At 36.7% G+C, this 19389-nt stretch overlaps 1 protein-coding gene across 1 annotated transcript in view; it reads right to left on the bottom strand.

The window, feature by feature from the left end:
- The window catches only part of ppp1r9ba (protein phosphatase 1, regulatory subunit 9Ba), a 58309-nt gene extending 42218 nt beyond the window's left edge, over positions 1 to 16091 (bottom strand). The window contains exons 1-2 of the mRNA XM_073842386.1: positions 15987 to 16091; positions 11483 to 12886 (exon numbers count right to left, since the gene is read on the bottom strand). Of these exons, the coding sequence (XP_073698487.1) occupies positions 11483 to 12829 (1347 nt within the window). The 5' untranslated portion in view covers positions 12830 to 12886; positions 15987 to 16091. The remainder of the gene's footprint in view (positions 1 to 11482; positions 12887 to 15986) is intronic.
- Positions 16092 to 19389: the final 3298 nt, after the last annotated feature.

Below are 19389 nucleotides of genomic sequence, written 5' to 3'. Positions count from 1 at the left end.
ACATCCAAACAACTGACACTGATACTAGTGGGAACTGTTTTCTCCAGGTATTGTAGACCTCTTTGGACGGCACATGTCCGAGAGCTTAATAGAGAGAACTTTAATGCAAAACGGCTAAGTGAGATAATGTGAGATGAAGAAGTGGAGAACAGAGGCTTCAGTGTGCCCCGTTTCTCTCTCTCCAGACGGCCAGCGCTTGAAGAAGACTGCTATAGAAAAATGGCAGCTTAAGAAATAAACGAGTGCGCTGGGTATTCCAGCGTGACCCTGGCAACCTTTCTACAACAGACTCCCTGTGAGCTATCCAAGGACTGACGTTCAGCTCTCCCACACTGAGGGGAAAAAAAAGCAGCTCGATGTCTTGGCTGGCATTTCTTGCACAGGAACTAGAAAGTGGCTAAAGGTGCATTATAGACCAAGAAAGACAAAGATTTTGACTCACAAACAAAAGCAAAATAACTCATCCCACACGCATCGGTCAAAACAACATCAAAAGAATGCTGCCTTTATCTAGTTACCGTCCTCAGCGGCTAAAAAGAGATACTGGACACTGCACTTGTTTTGCTGCTCCATAACAAAGAGAGCTCAGAGAGGGATGCATTCCAGGCTGAAAACATCTGGGATAATTAGGAGAAAATTACAGTTGAAATATGTATCAAACCATGTAGCTTTGTTCCAGAGCTTTAGAGACTACAGCACTCAAAAACAAACACAAATGATTTAGCTAGCATTACTGAGTGATTATGTTCATTGAATAAAGTTTGCTTACATGCAGAATTTTTTCCCATTATATAAGCAGGACAGTGACTGCAGAGGTGTGACCTTTTAATATATGTTTCATTTATTTAAATTGATTTAAATACATCTTGTTCTCTGTCTATACAAACAAGCAATTAAATCTTGTTTGCATTTTCTCTTTATGCCAAGAACAGAAAGACAATTTAAAACAGTTTTTGCATAGTGGTGATCACTTAACATATAACTTAACAAAAAACTAATAATATTTTAATAAAAATAAATAACGTTCTTTCTTTTAGTAATCAAACAATACAATTTTTTGGGGGCATTTTCTATTTTTGCATTTCACTTCTGCTCTAGCTTGTATGCAAATCTAGTTTCTAACTTAGGAAATCCGTTTTATTTTTTTTTTATCTGTTTTTTCCCCATTTAAAATTTTCTGGATTCTGTTTTTTTTTATCGTTTCAATTTTTCTAGACTCTTTTTTAAAGGTGAAATTGAAAATATATTTATCAAAAAGTATGTCTAATTAATTAAAACCATGAAACTTATACAATTTAACAGCAATTTATTAAAAGTTTATTAAAAGTTTTTCTTGATTCAATTTTAAAGGTTTCATATAAGAAATAGAATCTTTATTTTCAGAAATACTGTGTTGTGTATTCACATTTTTCTGGTAAATAATTCTTCTGGTAAATATTCTTTAAAAAAATAATGTTTAAGTAATAATTGTATTAGTAGTAGTAGTAGTACTAACATTACATCTATTAACATATTTCTGCCAAAGTTTCTTTTTGCGGCTTAATATTCAGAAACTAGTCTATATCGCTTTTTGATTTAACTGTACTGACATACTTTAGATTTTTTTATATTATATATATTTTTTTTCTCATATTGATTTTACTGTTTACAGCATTTTACAATAATTCATATTTTTATGTAATAATAATAATAATCATCATAATAAATAATAAAAATAATAATAATCATTGTTACAACATTTTTTCCCAAATTGTGCAGCCCAATTGTTACTAATAATATCGAATTAATTGAAACCATGAAACAATTCAACAGCAATTTATTTAAAAGATGTTTTAGGCCCTATGAAATAGTTTTTTTCTCAAATTCAGTTTTATTTTTACCAAATTCTGTGTTTTCCATTTCTGGATTCAATTTTAATGGTTTCATTACGTTTTAAAGGGATGGTTCGGAGTAGAATTGACTTCATTGCTATGCACTCCGAAGCCTATGTAAATACCCCATCCGAAGTTTTTTTTTACCTTAGTCAAACATTTATGGAGATATTAGAGTTTTTCGAATTGCTTGTAACAGGAGTGAATGGTACATGTGATGTATCTCGTAAATTGCACCACTAAACGTACAAGTAATCTTACCAAACTTGTACAGTAGTGTAAATAGGTTATGTGCTCACAAAACGCCACATCAGAACATTTGTAAGTCCACCATGAGTGTTTTAAAAACACGTTTTACCCGAGAACTACTAGTCTCAGAAACTACAAGTTGATGTCACTTCCCTGGTTTGAAAAAAGCACGTAAAAGTCCTCCTACTACATCTGTGTGCATGTCAACTTGTAGGAGGACTTTTACGTGCTTTTTTCAAACCAGGGAAGTGACGTCGACGTGTCGCCATTTGTAGTTTTTGAGACTAGTAGTGATCGGCTAAAATCGTGTTTTTAAAACACTCATGGTGGACTTACAAATGTTCTGATGTGGCGTTTTGTGAGTACATAACCTATTTACACTACTGTAGAAGTTTGGTAAGATTACTTGCACGTTTAGTGGTGCAATTTACGAGATACATCACATGTACCATTCACTCCTGTAACAAGCAATTCGAAAAACTCTAATATCTCCATAAATGTTTGACTAAGGTAAAAAAAAACTTCGGATGGGGTATTTACATGGGCTTCGGAGTGCATAGCAATGAAGTCAATTCTACTCCGAACCATCCCTTTAATAGTCAAAACCATCAAATTAAAAAAAAATTTTGTGAGCATGATGGTTTTGATTATTAATTATTCATTTTGATTATATATGTTATTTATTTCTTTTCTTTTTTCAGAAATACTGAGTTGTGCATTTACAATTTTCTAGTAAATATTCCTTACACGATAATGTTTAAATACAAATTTTATTAGTAGTAGTAGTAGTACTAACATTACATTACATAGTTTCTTTTTGTGGCTTAATATTGACAGACACTAGTCCAGACCACATTTTAATTTAAGTGTGCTGACCAACTTTGGATTTATTTATCCAAAATTTGCCAAATTCCATCACATTCGGCATAGTAAATGAAATTGTTATGACTGGATTTTACGATTCCGTCCGCATTTTCCGCATTGTGGAAATCATAGGGCCCTACTAACTAAAACAGCATTGAGAACTGCAAATAGTGCTCTTAAGATAAACAGCTTGTCATGCACCTCATTTGTAAGTCGCTTTGAATAAACTGGATAAATAAATAAATAAAACATTTATAAAACATTTTGCATAGTCCATCATTATAGCTGTGCAACCTGATACTGCTTTGGAAATACAACTGTGCCATTATTTGTAACGCAATAAAGCAATTTCTCTAGATACTAATGCATGGCTCATACCAAGACAATCTAAATGGGAGAGGTTTCTAAGATGGCAAAGCTGATGCAGAATGCAAAGCTGTATCATAAAAAGATAAACATCACTAAATGGCTCGTAACAAGCGAGGGGCAGCTGAATAATGGCTTGGAGCAAGAGACATCTGACAAGACAGAAGCACCTCTGACCTCCTTTTGTATGTACTCTGCCTCTCCCCAGGAGCAAAAACATCCGACTACAAGCCACTGAGAAACAACAGAAATAATCAATCCGGCTAGAGAGAAAAATCAGTGGAGGAAATGACAGCTTTTCCCTGATTTGACGCCATTGTTCACTGCTTTGTTCAACTAGAAATTGGCTTGAATCTAACAACATGCTGAAAATATAAAACCTCCATGACAAAGCCGTTTTTGTCACATGCAATAAAGTGCACATCTGGACACTGGCTAACCTTTAGTCCTTTAATTAAAGTCAGACTTATATTGGTCATCAAGTCATATTTGCCAGACAGTTTAACCTTGTTAATCTTTTTTACACCGGGAAGCTTGTAAATATAAAGTCTGGGATTGGCCTGCAGGCATTAGACACATCAATATTATAATCCACCATTCACATTTGAAATTCAAATGCAATTATTTTTGAAACATTTTGATCCAGTCCTTAAAAAGACAGCAACAGTGTAAATGAGCTGCTTTGTAATAGTGATCCATATCAGATTTCATACATCCTCCCGCCTTTTTGATCCCATCTTCGTATGAAAATGTTGAATAATCATTCTCAAAATAGCTGACCTAGTCTGCTTGGCACTTAAGCCCCTGTTTTTTCCCCAGAAATCTATTCAAAAGGACAAAAAACACATTAAAGAAATCTGCTTCCACTGCAAACCTTGTCAACGTTATTCCTTCCTAATCGAGAAAAACAACCAGAAAATGGTTGGGCTATGAGGAGGTTCTTAATCACCAGGCAATTGACATATTTCATAGAGTCTTTCCTCCGTTCCTGCATATATTTTACTGGCGTTTTCCCACAGTGAGTACGCCTCGGGTCTGATTGTGTGCAGGACTGACTGAGGGGATGGGCAGAGAGAACTGTTTAACAAAATGAGGCCATACATCAATCAATAACCTCACCAAAAGCCAGCCAAAGGCCCTCCATAGAATTGAAACAGTCCACCTCCTGCTTTTCAGTATATTTTTCAACTGGCCTAATAATGCCTCTGTCTTTTTTGATCAATGTACACGGCTGGATCGCAATATATATCAGCGTTCTAATTGGAAGTCTGGAGGTTACAGTTTGGCAACCTCAATGGCTGAAAACGGGGTTATTGCTAAGGGATTAAAAAGACTTAAACCACTCATGTTTATGACATTTGATAGCACAGAAATTATGGAGGAGATTTCTAAGGCAATGTAACAGAATGTAAAACATATAGACTTGGGCTTAGGGACCTATGATTTCTTTGAATGATTTCCTATGATGGAATGTCATGGAATTCACCAAATTTTAGAGCGACAAATCAAAAGTAGGTCAGTACACTTAAATTAAAAAGCAATATGGACTAGTGTCTGTGCATATTAAGCCACAAAAAGACTATTTAAATATAAATCCTGCATGTCTCTATGTGTCTCTGTGTGAATGAATGGCGCAGATGCGTGGTTTCGTTTACTACACACATACTGAAGCATTTGTGACGCTCACAGTGTTTTCAGGCTCTGCTGTCTCAATATATAGGCATGAAAACAAACATAATCTTTAAAGCTGAGCATTTTACAGTTTCTTTTGAGAAAATATCATTATATCATATACAAACAGAAATTTAAAGGTCTTCACAGCAACCCGTCAAAATAGTTTGGTTTAACTTGAAGAAACTGTGACAGAAATACATTACTTTATGTAATGATAGTACTACTACTAATAATTCGATTATTATTAAAGTATTATTTTTTTTAAGGAATAAAAATTCTTTACCAGAATTAATTTACACAGTATTTCAGAAAAAAATATATAAAAATATAAAAATATATTACATACATATATATATATATATATATATATATATATATATATATATATATATATTTTTTTTTTTTTTTTTTTTTTTAATAAAATATATTCATTAGAGATGCTTTTGATTATTAAATTTAATGAAACCATTAAAATAGAATCCAGAAAATTATTGGAAAACACAGAATTTGGTAAAAATAAAAATCGTAAAAAAAAAATCTAAAAAATCATAGGCCTTAAAATGTTTTTTGTGTGTGTGTTAAACTTAATAAATTGCTGTTAAACTGTGTAAGTTCCATGATTTGAATTAATCATACATACTTTTTGATTTATAAAATGTAATTTAACCATTAAAACAGAGTCTAGAAAACTTAAAATGTAAAAAAATAAAATGGAATCCAGAAAAAATAAAGTCAAATGGATTTCAAATGGTTAATTGCTTAACAACTAAAATTAAAACTATTAAAATAGAGCTGCAAAATGATTAGTTGTGATTAATCGATTATTTAATAAAAAATGACAAACTCATACTAGAAATAAACAAAATGAAAAGGAAACTGAAAATACAAAAATAAAAGCTTATAAATAGTCTATACATAAAACTAAAATAAAACAGACTGAAATGGCTGGAAAATTTGCTAAACAGCTAAATAGCAATTAGATTCAACATGTTTAATAAAGAAATACAAAAAGCATAAATCTGGTTTTAAACAACAATTTAAAAGTTGTTATCCACACTGTTTTTCACTAAATAACTCAAAGATAAATCTTTAATACAGTATGTACAAAATACAGTAATATGCATACACAATAATTACTAAATCGTTTTAGCATTTAAGGGATGATTCAATTATTCGCTGATAATCAAATTATACAACTAACAAATATTTAAATTTAATTATTAAATTATTATTTAATTTAAATTTCTGACATATTGGCGGCGATAGCCTTGCGCTACAGGCATCCCAAGTTCGATTCCTAGCTTAGGACCTTTCCTGTCCCTTCTTTCTCCCACTTCGATTTCTGTGAGCTCTTCACTGTCCTATCATAAAAAAGGCCAAAAATAAATCTTAAAAAAAAAAAACACTGACATATTGCCCAGCTCTAATGATTACCCAGCAGTCCTTGACGACATTCTCGAGATACTGTGGAATCTGAATGAAAGATGCATCACTCATGTCATTGGAGAACAAACATGGGCTGTTAAGCTATGGTGGTATGCTCGATTAGTTTTCATTTGAGGCATAGTTTGGCTCTTACAAAAGCCACTAAATATCTCTCTGTGCAGGAGGCAACCAAGCAGATGCATGAACGGGTTTCAACTTCTCATTAAAAACACCTGCACTGTCCCTTTAAGCCAGAGTTTCCTTTTTTCGTCAGTTTCCTGTTGCAGCCTGATAACGGGCCTCATTCGGCAATGCAACGACAGCATGCCGCACTATTATGCCCCGTGTTATTGCCTGGAATCAGTGCTACCTTAATCCAGAGAAAGCTCCACCTGTAGTGCAGAGAGTAAGACTTTCTGGATTATGTGAAAGTGAAGAACACAACTATTTTTAGCAGCAGTAATGGACACAATCTGCTGCGGCTATGAGCTGCTACAGCACACACATGTCAGCTGAGACAATCAGACAGAGTCCAAATAAAACAGTTTATTCCTGCTGTTAAACAGCAACACATGAGTGTAATGTTACGCTACATTCTGGCACATTTTCTTCATGGAAAAATGACTTGAATACACTAATGTAGGCAGCTGCAATCTATATTTGTTTTGTCTAATTTGTCCACTTCCTCTGTACTAGTTTTTCTCCAGTCTACCTCAGGTTAAGTAAAACTTTCATTTTCTATGCCATTTTAGGATCTGATCACATCTAAACTCAGAGCTTCTCACTTTTGAAATGAATTGCGAACCAGGTCTGAGAACAGCTCTGAAAGTCCACTTCCACCAACGGTCCTGCGTGAAACCGCCTCCCTCCCCTGAAATTGCTGTAGCTCTTCCTGTGTTTGAGAGGATAAGAGAGTCTGCCCACGCCTGTCTGGACTCACAAAGCACTTAATAATAAGGCCGCTCTATAAACTAGATGTGAATGCTAAACCAATCGACGAGGGTACAGATGGTACAATGAACAATGAATATTCATGCAAGCAAACATGCAACGACATTAGCATGTCAACAACAGCAGGCATGCTTTCAGAAAGTTAACTTTGAGTTTTTTTTCTTTCATTTCCCCCACAAACAAAACCAAATTTGCCCACTTCAAACACTTTACTGCATTAGATAACACAAGCTGGTGCAAAGATAGCATAAGCATGCTATTTAAAACAAAAATGTGTTACTAGGATGTCTCTGCGAACTTGACGGGAACTAACTTCATCAACAAAAACTGACCTCAAAACCAGTTAGTTAAAGAGGTCATGGATTTTCCACAAGCTGGTCTTCATGAAATTTCTCTAACATACTAACATGGTTAAAATTCCTCAGTGGTCATATAAAAAAACACTTTTTACCATGTCAAAAACAGCTCTGTTCACAGCGGGCCATTTCGGTGCATGGCTTTTTAAGTGATAATGAGCTACTGCTCACTCCACGCCTGTCTTCTGTTTTTTTAAGTATTCGGTGGCGCATTACCATCAAAAACAAAACTAATCCACTGTATCCTCAGCGGCTCTGTTGTTGGGAGAAAATGAAGGCTCTTATGTTCACGTTTACATCCAAATACAAAACACCTGCATTGCTTATAAAACATTGTTGTCGCTACAGTTGCTCGAGCTCAGAGAAAATGGAGGACAACGTACAACTAGCTGAGGGCGGGAATATGCAAATACGGAAGAGTCAGTCAGCGGTTGTGGGCGGGGTTTGAGCAATATGACATCATACTGTTCAAAAAATCAAAACATATTGATAATTGAGACGTTTTTTTGAAAAGTAAAGAAAAAGAAGTAAATGGATTTATCATTGTTGGGTGGTTGTATCCACACACTGCTGACACACATTTATATGCAAACACCATGTGAGAGGGAATTTTACATCCTATGTCCCCTTTAAAAGAAATGGCAGATAAAGCTTAAAATGTAAAAACAGCATCATATATACTAGCATTATTTGTTTACAGATGCCACTTGATTTTATAAATAGCAATCTAGTTATAATCTAATGAAGAGATTCCCGAACGTTCTTTATTAGCTGAGCACCTCTGACATAAAATATATTACCTATGAGATTTTCAAGTTAATATTTCCATAACTTAAAAACACGTTCATGGCATGTTCACAGTGATCTAAAGTTAATTAATGATAACATGTATGTAGGTTAACAAATATATATATTTTTAGTACATTTAAAATTATGTAATTGTTTCAATTTGATATTTTTATGATTTAATTTATTATTACACTACCAGTCAAAAGTTTTTGAACAGTAAGATTTTAATGTATTTTAAAATTGTTTCTCTGCTCACCAAGCCTGCATTTAATTGATCCAAAGTACAGCAAAAACAGTAAAATTTTGAAATAGTTTTAATATTTAAACTAACTGTTTTCTATTTGAATATATTTTCAAATGTAATTTATTCCTGTCATTTCAAAGCTGAATTTTTAGCATAATTACTCCAGTCACATGATCCTTCAGAAATCATTCTGATATGCTGATATGCTGCTCAAAAAACATTTATTATTATTATTATGTTGAAAACAGCAGAGTAGAATTTTGTCTGTTTTTTGATGAATAGAAAGTTCAGAAGAACATTACAAATGTCTTTATTATCACTTTTGATCAATTTAAAGCATCCTAGCTAAATAAAAGTATTAATTTCTATAATCCCCCCTCCATATTTCAGATAAATGCTGATCTTTAGATCTTTCTACTCATCAAATAATCCTGACAAAAAAATTCTCAACTGTTTTAAATATTGATAACAACAATAATAATAATAAATGTTTCTTGAACAGCAAATCAGCATATTAGAACGATTTCTGAAGGATCATGTGACAATGAAGACGGGAGTAATGATGCTGAAAAAAGCTTTAATTACAGGTATAAATTACATTTTAAAATATATTCAAATAGAAAACAGTTATTTTGAATATAATAATAATATTTTACAATATTAATGCTTTTGCTGTATTTTGGATTAAACAAATGCAAGCTTGGTGAGCAGAAGAGACTTCTTAAAAATCTTACTGTTCAAAACCTAGGTTTTCATCAACTCCCCTGTAGTTCCCTCATGATCCCCAGACTGGCAAAATCTGATCTAATGCAACAAAACTCATAAATTAAAGTGTGGCAAAGTGCTTTTTGGGGCTACTCTACTATGTACAGTCATGCACACTCATTTATACACATTAAACATACTTGTCTTCATAGCATTTGACCCTTTTAGTTAATTAAACTACCTACTGTTACTACAAAAAACAAGCTTACAGCACTCACATTTACACACTCAAACTCCTTCAGTGCTACAACAGGCCTCTGTCTACCATGAACAGTAATCGAGGATCAGTAGTGGTCTACAGAACAGACAAATGAGGCTGTGATCAAGGGATACAAGACCGAGTGCTTTTAGTCCATTTGGAGGGCTGATGTCCACAGATGTTTTTTGTCTGCAATGAAAAGGTCAACAAGCAGTAATAAAAATAATTATTTTTCAAGCATTGCTACTCGAGTATTCTTGGAACTAAGGATGTAACGATATTAATCAATATTGTGATATTGCAATAAGAAAAAAAAGTCTTGATATTATCGTGGTCACATGAAAATATAAAACGATAGGTCTTCCAGGCAAAAAGTGCCGTTTTTAAAATATATTTAAACTTCTTATTCTAACATAAAAGGTCGTTAAAGTTTTGTTTTTGGCCATTATGCTTTGGCAGAGTATCTGCCAAATGAACTTCAACCGAAAGCACAATATGGCTTAATCCCTTCATCAAGTCTCTTTTTTGTTTTCACTGAAGCTGGAGTTTTCCTTTAAAATAAAGGTTCCACTGCAATTTCCTTCAAAATAAAAGCTTAAAAGTGCTGTATAAATTGCTGACAGTGAGTGGTTCAAATGATAATCAAGAATGAGAAAGTATCACAAACAAAAAGAGAGTTGAGCCCCCTTTAAAGTTCAGGTACAAGTCAAGTTTTCTTAGTTAAGAAAATGGGTTGGAGCTTTTAATTTTGATCTTTTAAAGTGCATTGAATAGAAGTCTTAATTTGTCTTTTTTTTAATATCACAATAAATACTGTATTGTGGACTTTATATCGCGATATTATCGTATCGTGGGATTTTGATATTGTTACTTCCCTACTAGGAAAAGTTTCAGCCACAGTTTAGTAGCGCAGGGCAAACTCCCCGGTATCAAATCCCCTTGACGTCAGTGAGATTACACAGTGTTCACTTCAGATACAGCATGCCATCGGTACGCCTTCATTGATAGCTGGCAACCCTCATGCAGTGAATCTAGCACCTGCAGAGCGAAGTATGTTGCTGTTTTGGATGCGATTGCATTCTTGAAAGCACAAAGCTTTGCTTTGCTCTGTGTTGACCACATGCACCGTTTGAAGCGATGGCACTCTGATAAGGCTGGTCATTATGTGAATGTGCCATTGTCTCAGAAATAGAAATTCAGATGTGAAAGTCACCAAAACAGAGAAACACGACCATGTGACTCTCATACAAAGGACACTGCGCACCACCCGACTAACCATGCGGTCTGTATGGATAGAAAACAGTCTGCAAGAGAGCTCTTAAACCTCAGAAGTGGGCAGTCAGCAGCTGGAGAGGGCCAATGGCATGCGTGTGCTGTATCAAAGTGCTGACGGTGCCCGAGGTGACTCTGCAAGCAGTGAAGCAGTCCTCCCTTCAAGGAGAATCTGTATCTGAACACTGGATGAGAGAAAGCCATCTACTACTTTTATGCACAATTCCCCACAGTAATGCAGTCTTCAATTTCTAATGCCTGCAGGCATCCAAACCCTTCCCATCCATACTTTTATACAAAGTGCTGGCACCATCCTACTGTAAATCATTCCAGAAAACCCAATATTGAAACTGTGCCCACAGCTTTTAAGATGGTGTAGGCTGTCACGCTAATGCATTTAATTTATTACACAACACACTCCTTTCTGTCCTTGCTTTCACACGTTTCAGGCACTTACCTTGATGGCGTTTGTACTGAAGCGTATCTTCCTGCTAGGGGGCGGTTCATCTTCTACAGGCAGCCCAGGGATTTCTGAACAGCTGGATTCTGGTTCGTAAGCATCGTCATCCTCCGCCTCCTCATCTTCATCCAGCTGACTTCCACCAGAGTCCTCTCCAATCCCGCTGTACGCGCTGATGTCCACCAGGTCTGCTTCTGAGATATCCTCTCTGTGGGATTCCTCCTCATTGCAGGCCTGTCCAATTTCCTCCTTTTGTTCCGAGGGCTCACGGCTGCTGGTGGCCTCCCCGTTTTCCAGAGAGGCGTGGACATCCGCCTGTACCAGTCTGCTGCCTGCATCCGGTGCTCCTGGTGCTGCATGCTCCTCTGGTATGGACGATGCATTCTGGAGCTCTTCTGACCTGGACGTATCGAAATCCATACCAGAAGCCTCATCCTCAGATGATTTGCTTTTCGGTCCATCGGCTTGGTTGCTTGTTCTGCTCTTCGGACTCCCAGGTGCAGCTTCTTGATCTTTGCGCAGAGCTCCCTCCTCTTGGTTCTCTATCGGAGGGGAGGCTCGTGCCTTTCTGGAGACAATTTTGGAGCTGATTCCTCCTACCTTACCCGGGGTAGAGCCTGCCCCCTGAGAAGGAAGCGGAGAGGTTGAGGACGGTCGGTGAAGGTTGTTGCGCTGGTCTGCTCGTTCAAACACTGCGCTCAACTGGCTGACAGTAGGAGACACCGCATCTGCGCGACAGTCCGCCGCGTCCAGTCTGTCCAACGACTCCGTGCTGCCATTAAAGCGAACCACCACATCTAAACGGCTGTCTTGGAAGCCTGAAGCACGTTCCTTCTTCAACAGAATTCGATTAGTTGCAGCCTGCTTCTCCTGCAGGTTGCGTTGCTCAAATATCTTCCGTGTCTCCTGTAGCTTGGAGCAGCCTGCGTTTGGTCCACGGGAGCTGCTACCGTCAGTCTTTCCATCGAAGCGGCTAACTCGCTCCGACACAGTCGCGCCGAGTTTGAGCAGCGCACTGTGATCCACGTTCTCGTTCAGGCTGCTCGCTCTGGGGAGGGAGAGTCGGACGGCCTGGTCTTTGGCCTTCAAAGGATCCTCTTCGTCCCCGGGAGAACCCATCTGCATGAACATGTTCTTGATGCGGTGCACATTGGAGCCGTACCTGCGGCCCCGGCCCTGTGGTCGAGGTTTCCCCTCCTCCCCATTAGCTGCACTGGAATCTTTTACCGGCTTGAGAGATTGGATTCCAGCTTCATAGGCATTCCTGTGTGGCGATGCGCTTCTTGCTACAAGGGTGGTGTTTGTGCTGCCGCTGGCTGCAGATGGGGGTTCAGTCTTCATCATGGTTAATCAAACAGCAGTAAAGACGAGCAGAAACAGCATAGCCTTCTGCTTTTCCTCCTTATTGCATGAATAAGAAGTGACAGGCATCAGGATCAGTCCATGTCATCAGCCGCAAAACAGAGAAAAGAAAAAAAGCATGAATAAGACAGAAATAATTGACATATTCTATCAGAAATATGCAAGGAATAATTGCATTATTGTTCTCATAATTCAGTGCTCCAAAGTCAGTTATTCTGCTAATACTACAGTTACCAAAATACATTGTTCAGATGATGTATCTCAAAACACATACAGGCTTTGGTCCTTAAAACACTCTTGGATGTAGGAGTAATTTCATAAGCATCTCCTCTCAAGCCTTCGCTGCTAATTCTAAAACGTCATTTTAGACCTTGCCTTAAGCCAAAGTGCAGTTATTATTGCAGTTATTAGAGAGAAAGAGAGATTAACTGTAGCTGTGTAAAGCACGTGTAAATTACCTGAACCTGTGTGTTTCTAATTTATGTTTGGTAGCAATGTCTCTACTAACAGAGAAACTAAGTTTAAAAGATTAGTTTACTTCTAAAATAAAATTTTCTAATAATTAACTCACCCCCATGTCATCCAAGATCAAGTGTGTCTCTTTCTTTCTTCAGTCAAATAGAAATTCAGGTTTTTGAGAATTTCTTTCAGGATTTTTCTCCATATAGTGGACTTCAATGGGAGTCAGCGGGTTGAAGGTCCAAATTGCAGTTTCAATGCAGCTTCAAAGGGCTCTACATGATCCCAGCCGAGGCACAAGGGTCTTATTTAGCGAAACAACTAGTCAATTTCTAAAATAAAATACAAATTTATATACTTTTAACCACAAATGCTCATCTTGCACTAGCTCGACCTCAGTTACATAGTCACATTGGAAAGGTCACACATATTTGCATTTTTTTCAGGAAATGAATATTGTTTCACTAGACCCTTATTTCTCGGCTGGGATTGTGTGGAGCCCTGTGAAGCTGCATTGAAACTGCTATTCAGACCTTCAGCCCGTTGATCCCCAGTGAAGTCCAGCTAATGGAGAAAAATCCTGAAATGTTTTCTTTAAATCCTTAATTTCGTTTCTACTGAAGAAAGAAAGACATGAACATCTTCAATGACATGGGGGGGGGGGGGTAAATTATCAGAAATGTTTTATTCTGGAAGTAAAGTAATCCTTAAACTGCTTCAAGTGACATTAGCACCTCGCTACTGTGAAATATGTTGTTTTTTTCTAATAGTGAAACTATTTTTTTGTCGCAGGGCAGTTTGTTCATTCATATGGGACAGATAGCAGGAGAGAGTGTGCTATTCATCAATAAAAAAAGCATTACTTTGTGGGGAAAACATGGAAGTAGCTTAACTTTATACCTATATTTATGGCCTTGGTCAGTCTCTTTGTAAGTTTTGGTTCTTTTGCTGTTGTAGGACCATTGAAAAAACTGAAATCATTTGGCAAAGTGATATGGAACGGTAATGTGGTCAAGAGCTGCCTGGAACTACTTTAACGTGCGTTTCCTGAAAAACAATTGCACACCTTAGAAGGGTCAACTAATCAGATTCAAGCATCCCAGTAGTATAAAAAAAATCTATGAAAGGGTTGCACTTTGAACAACTAAGCCAAAGTACAAATGCATGAAGTTCACTGAAGTAGATACAAAACCATAGGATGAATGAATTGCTTTCAAAGACAAAAATATTTGTTGTTTAGTCGCTTTGTATAAAAGTGTCTGCTAAATTAAACAACGTAAGTGCAAAACATAACCAAGTGGCATTTGCAGACAAATTCATGGATTTCATACAAAAAGTCAGTCCACCAAGTAAAAATATTAAGAGACCGGGTTTGATATTTTACATCAAATGCAATGAAATTCATTCATTCAAGTGGAGCCTAAGTGCCAAAATACTACAACTCATTTGACACTATATAAAGAATATATGAAAAACAGCAACTGTACAGTGCAAACGCCTACAGATTTAGTACCCTATATGTGGTTTTTGAGCATTCACTGACAGCTCTGCCATGGGCACACAGATGCCCCAGGGTCATAAAGCCGGAAAAGCTGCATTCTCAGACACCTCTTACTTTTACAGTTCACTTAATATCACACTAACAAGAGTAAATAAAGATGTAAGACCAATTATTAAAATACCACCTGTATAAAAAAAAGCTAAATTACAACAATATCAAAGACTATAAAGGAAACGGTTTACGCAGTCATGTGAAACACTTCCGTAATGAATGATTTCCTTGAGATGTACTTTTAAGTGTAGACTACAAATCACATAACACCACTTTCAAAGCTTTTAAACACAAATAATTAATTTTAACAGACAAATTAGACTGATATCTGTGATTTGCAACATGGTAGCTGGTTTCTAGATGGTCTAAGATGCTCATTAGCTGGTAGACCATCTTAAACCAGCAACAAAGCTCCTTGAGGTGATCAAGATGGTTTGTAGAACATCAAAATTCAAAGAAAATGAGCTAGAGCCCAGCTACCATGTTTCAAAACACAGCTCCCAGCTTAAGCTGGATTTTCCAACGGGGTTGGATCTCTGTATTCAACGAATTGATGCTTCTGTCAGATAAAGGAAGTCAGAGAATGAACGAAACCGTAAACAGAGTCACAGGAACATGAGACAATTTCAAGTCATTTGATATATAAAACGGTGCATGAATTCTTGGGAAATACCATGCATACTGGCATGGACAGAACGGCTTTGTTGTGATCCCATGCTGCTGCTGCTGCTGCTGAAGCCAGTAGATTACTTATCTTGGCAGAATGAACCAACCAGCTTCAGGCACCGAAACATCGGCTGTCGTTTTAATTCCGCCTTATATCGAGACGTTCCTTATATGCGAGACAGAACATATCGCTAATTAAAGTGGGAAAGTAGAGATATGTCTTTTCCGCGCCGCAAATTGTGTTGAAGGAGTGTCAACAGATTGAAGCTGCAGCCTGTCAAAACATCACATTAGGACCCTGCGGAGCGAGCGGGCCGCGCTCTCTGCAATGATGCCTCGACTCAGCGACGTCGCTTCCTGCATCCTCTACCGTCCAAATAACGGTTCTACCGTTAGAATCAAAGAAAATGAGGAAAAGCGACACATACAACGTGTCGCGCCCCCCTCAGACACCGGACGTACCTGGTTTCTCGTGTTCATCGAAGACTCCGTCCTTTAATCAACGAAAAGTCCTTTCGTTCGCAAATCCATTGTGTCCACGAGCCGTTTTCGCCCTCTTGATTTCCCCCCACGAGCTTGTGACGCGCCTGCTCTCTCTCTCTCTCTCTCTCTCTCTCTCTCTCTGTCTCTCTCTCTCTCTCCCTCTCTTGCTCACTCTTTCTCTCTTACCGCTAGTACTCAGTAGCATCGCAGGTTATTTTAACCCTTCAAGCACAAAAACTGGCACATATAGTGGCACAACAGTAGCATAAAAAGTAGTAGTATCGTAAGCTAAATAGAAATAGATACCATATTTATATTAATTCCCATTTTAATAAAGTAGTTATATCAATCTAGCACTTTAAACACTTTTTTTAGCAGTAGTACAGCAAGTTACAGATATTTTATAAAGCACCTTGTGAATAAACTACTTTGTTTCATTTTCGTATTCATTTCTTTATTTACTTCACCATATTTATTGTCTCTGTTCTGTATTTCAGTACTATGGCAATATTGTCATTATTTTCTAATAATATTTGTGACCCTGGACCACAAAACCAGTCATAAGTAGCACGGGTATATTTGTAGCAATAGCCAAAAAATACATTGTGTGGGACAAAATTATCGATTTTTCTTTAATGGCAAAATCATTAGGATGTTAAAGATGCTCCATGAAGATATTTGGTAAATTTTCTACTGTAAATATATCAAACCTTATTTTTTGATTAGCAATATGCATTGCTAAGAACTTAATTTTGGATAACTTAAAAGGCAAGTTTCTACATTTTTCCAGATTCCAGATTTTCAAATAGTTGTATCATGGAAAGCTTATTTATTCATCTTTCAGATGATGTATAAATCTCAATTTCAAAAAATTGTCAATTATGACTGGTTTTGTGGCCCAGGGTCACATTTTCTAGCGGACTATTTATAGATGGAGTACACTTCTTAAATTTGGTACCATACATGTGAATTTACCTCATTTTATTTTAATGGGTAAAAGCATCTCCTTTTAATATCTTTTCCATTTCTTAGAATTATTTAAGTGGTCCTGTTTGTTTTTGATTCTGGTAGCCTGCTATAAAAAGCTTTAATGATGTAAACACTGACAATCCTGCACTCTAAAAAATTCTGGGTTAAAAACAACCCAGCACTAGGTGAAATATGACAAACCCAGCGACTGAGGTAGGCTAGTTTTATTTAACTCAACTATTGCTTAAAAATAACTATATTTCTTGCTTAAAATGAACCCAAAATGGGTTGGAAATTAATATTAATTAATATGTTTAATAAATGAACATTTATTAAGTTGAATAAATAATAATTAAAGAATAAGCATTTTGTAAATTGCTTATTAATAAATATTCACATTTTGTTTATGGCTGATGTGTCTAGTAATTCTGTGTCTGATTTTTAATTTACAACCTACTTTGGGTTCATTTTGAGCCAGCTCCCATTTACTCATTTCTAAACAATAGTTGATTTAAATAAAACTACCCAGAAGGTTGGGTTAAAGGAGTAGTTCACTTTCAGAACAAAAATGTACAGATAATGTACTCACCCCCTCGTCATCCAAGAGGTTCATGTCTTTCTTTCTTCAGTCGTAAAGAAATGACGTTTTTTGAGGAAAACATTTCAGGATTTCTCTCCATATAATGGACTTCTATGGTGCCCCCGTTTAAATGCAGCTTCAAAGTGCTCTAAATGATCCCAGCCGAGGATCATTTAGAGCGAAACGATCGGTTATTTTCTAAAAACATTTACAATTTATATACATTTTAATCTCTAAACAGAGTACACACAGAGCTAGACAAGATGAGCATTTAAGGTTAAAAAGTATATCAATTGTAATTTTTTTTAGAAAATAACTGATCGTTTTGCTAGATAAGACCCTTCTTTCCTCGGCTGTGAACATTTAGAGCCCTTTAAAGCTGCATTTTGGAAGTTCAAACTCGGGGGCACCATAGAAGTCCATTATATAGAGAGAAATCCTGAAATGTTTTCCTCAAAAAACATAATTTCCTTACGACTGAAGAAAGAAAGACATGAACATCTTGGATGACAAGGGGGTGAGTACATTATCTGTAAATGTTTGCCCTGAAAGTGAACTACTCCTTTAAACATTTAACCCAACCGTTTGGTCAAAGCAACTCAATCGCTTGGTTTGTCCATATATCTTATTTGTTTTAGAGTGTGCCAAAACAGCTTTGTTGACACTGACAATAGAGTGTTTTCACTACATTTCATCAATCGGCCATATTGGTGGCACTGAATGTAAACAAAACCACTGAACAGAACAAAACTCGCATATTTTGCTGATTATTGCGGCTGAAAATGATTAGGCTAATTATTGTCCTGTCTTGGGCTGTACTAATCGGTCGGATCAAAACAAAACATTTGAAGTAGGCCTACTATAGACTGCCAAATCAAGGAGAAGAGTGCAAAAAACTGTCTGAGGAACAAAAGGCGTTTGTGGCAGCCAAAATGAACCAGCATTTCCAGGGCAAGAATCTTGACAACAATTAGCCTATGTTTCTTCTTATCATTTCCGGTCAGGTAGGTGAAATATTAGGCTAATGTCTTAATACTGCTTGTATGTATCTTTACCACCTATTAACTTTAGTTTGTCAAAATATTCCGTCCTTTAATGTTAAGTCCTTCTCTAGAAGATGTAGCGGCTTCCACGCGTTTTTTCCGTGGTTAAAACAGCATTAGCAGAACAACGTATTTAGTAGTACATTAACTTCAATAAACTGTCAATAAACACGATATACTAGTGTAAAATCAAGGCTGCAAAAATCGTCAGTAACTGTTAAGTGTTTACAACAAGTGTCCATTTAATCACTGAATCAAGCCACCGCAATGCGCGAAGGCCTTTTAAGACACACTGACCCAGTTTAGCGACATTTGAGCCTCATAATTGCAGCCAATTGTTGGCGTGTAGAGGACGACATCGTGTGGTGACTCTTAAAAGTTTAGAACATCCCTTTCCATTGTACAGACTGTAGCCAGGACACCGGTATGGAATCCCACACCCTGGGGAGTCTTTGTTACACTTCCAATCTGTGACTGTGGAAACCGTGTCTGTGGGCGCTGAATATACACTGAAGATGAACTGGGACAACCTTTTCAGCTCCACTTGCATTGCAATTTGCCATGCTGCTGCAAAGAATTTTAAATTAAGGGATAAAGGAGATTTTTCCTCAGCCTGTGATGTTGCACAGTGCAAGCACAAAAGAGACAGATAATCTGTGACAATCATGTTTGTAGGATGGGAATCTGGTTTGGGGGCTATGAGTTGGCTAACAAATATTAATATTTGACTACATATGAATTTTTTTATTATTATTTTTAAATATTTTAGATTGAAAAGACCCTCACTCAC

This window comes from Garra rufa, chromosome 1 (assembly GCF_049309525.1).
Source record: "Garra rufa chromosome 1, GarRuf1.0, whole genome shotgun sequence".
NCBI lineage: Eukaryota > Metazoa > Chordata > Actinopteri > Cypriniformes > Cyprinidae > Garra > Garra rufa.
The sequence above is the reverse complement of the archived record's forward strand: the minus strand, read 5'-3'. Positions and strand labels throughout refer to the sequence as shown.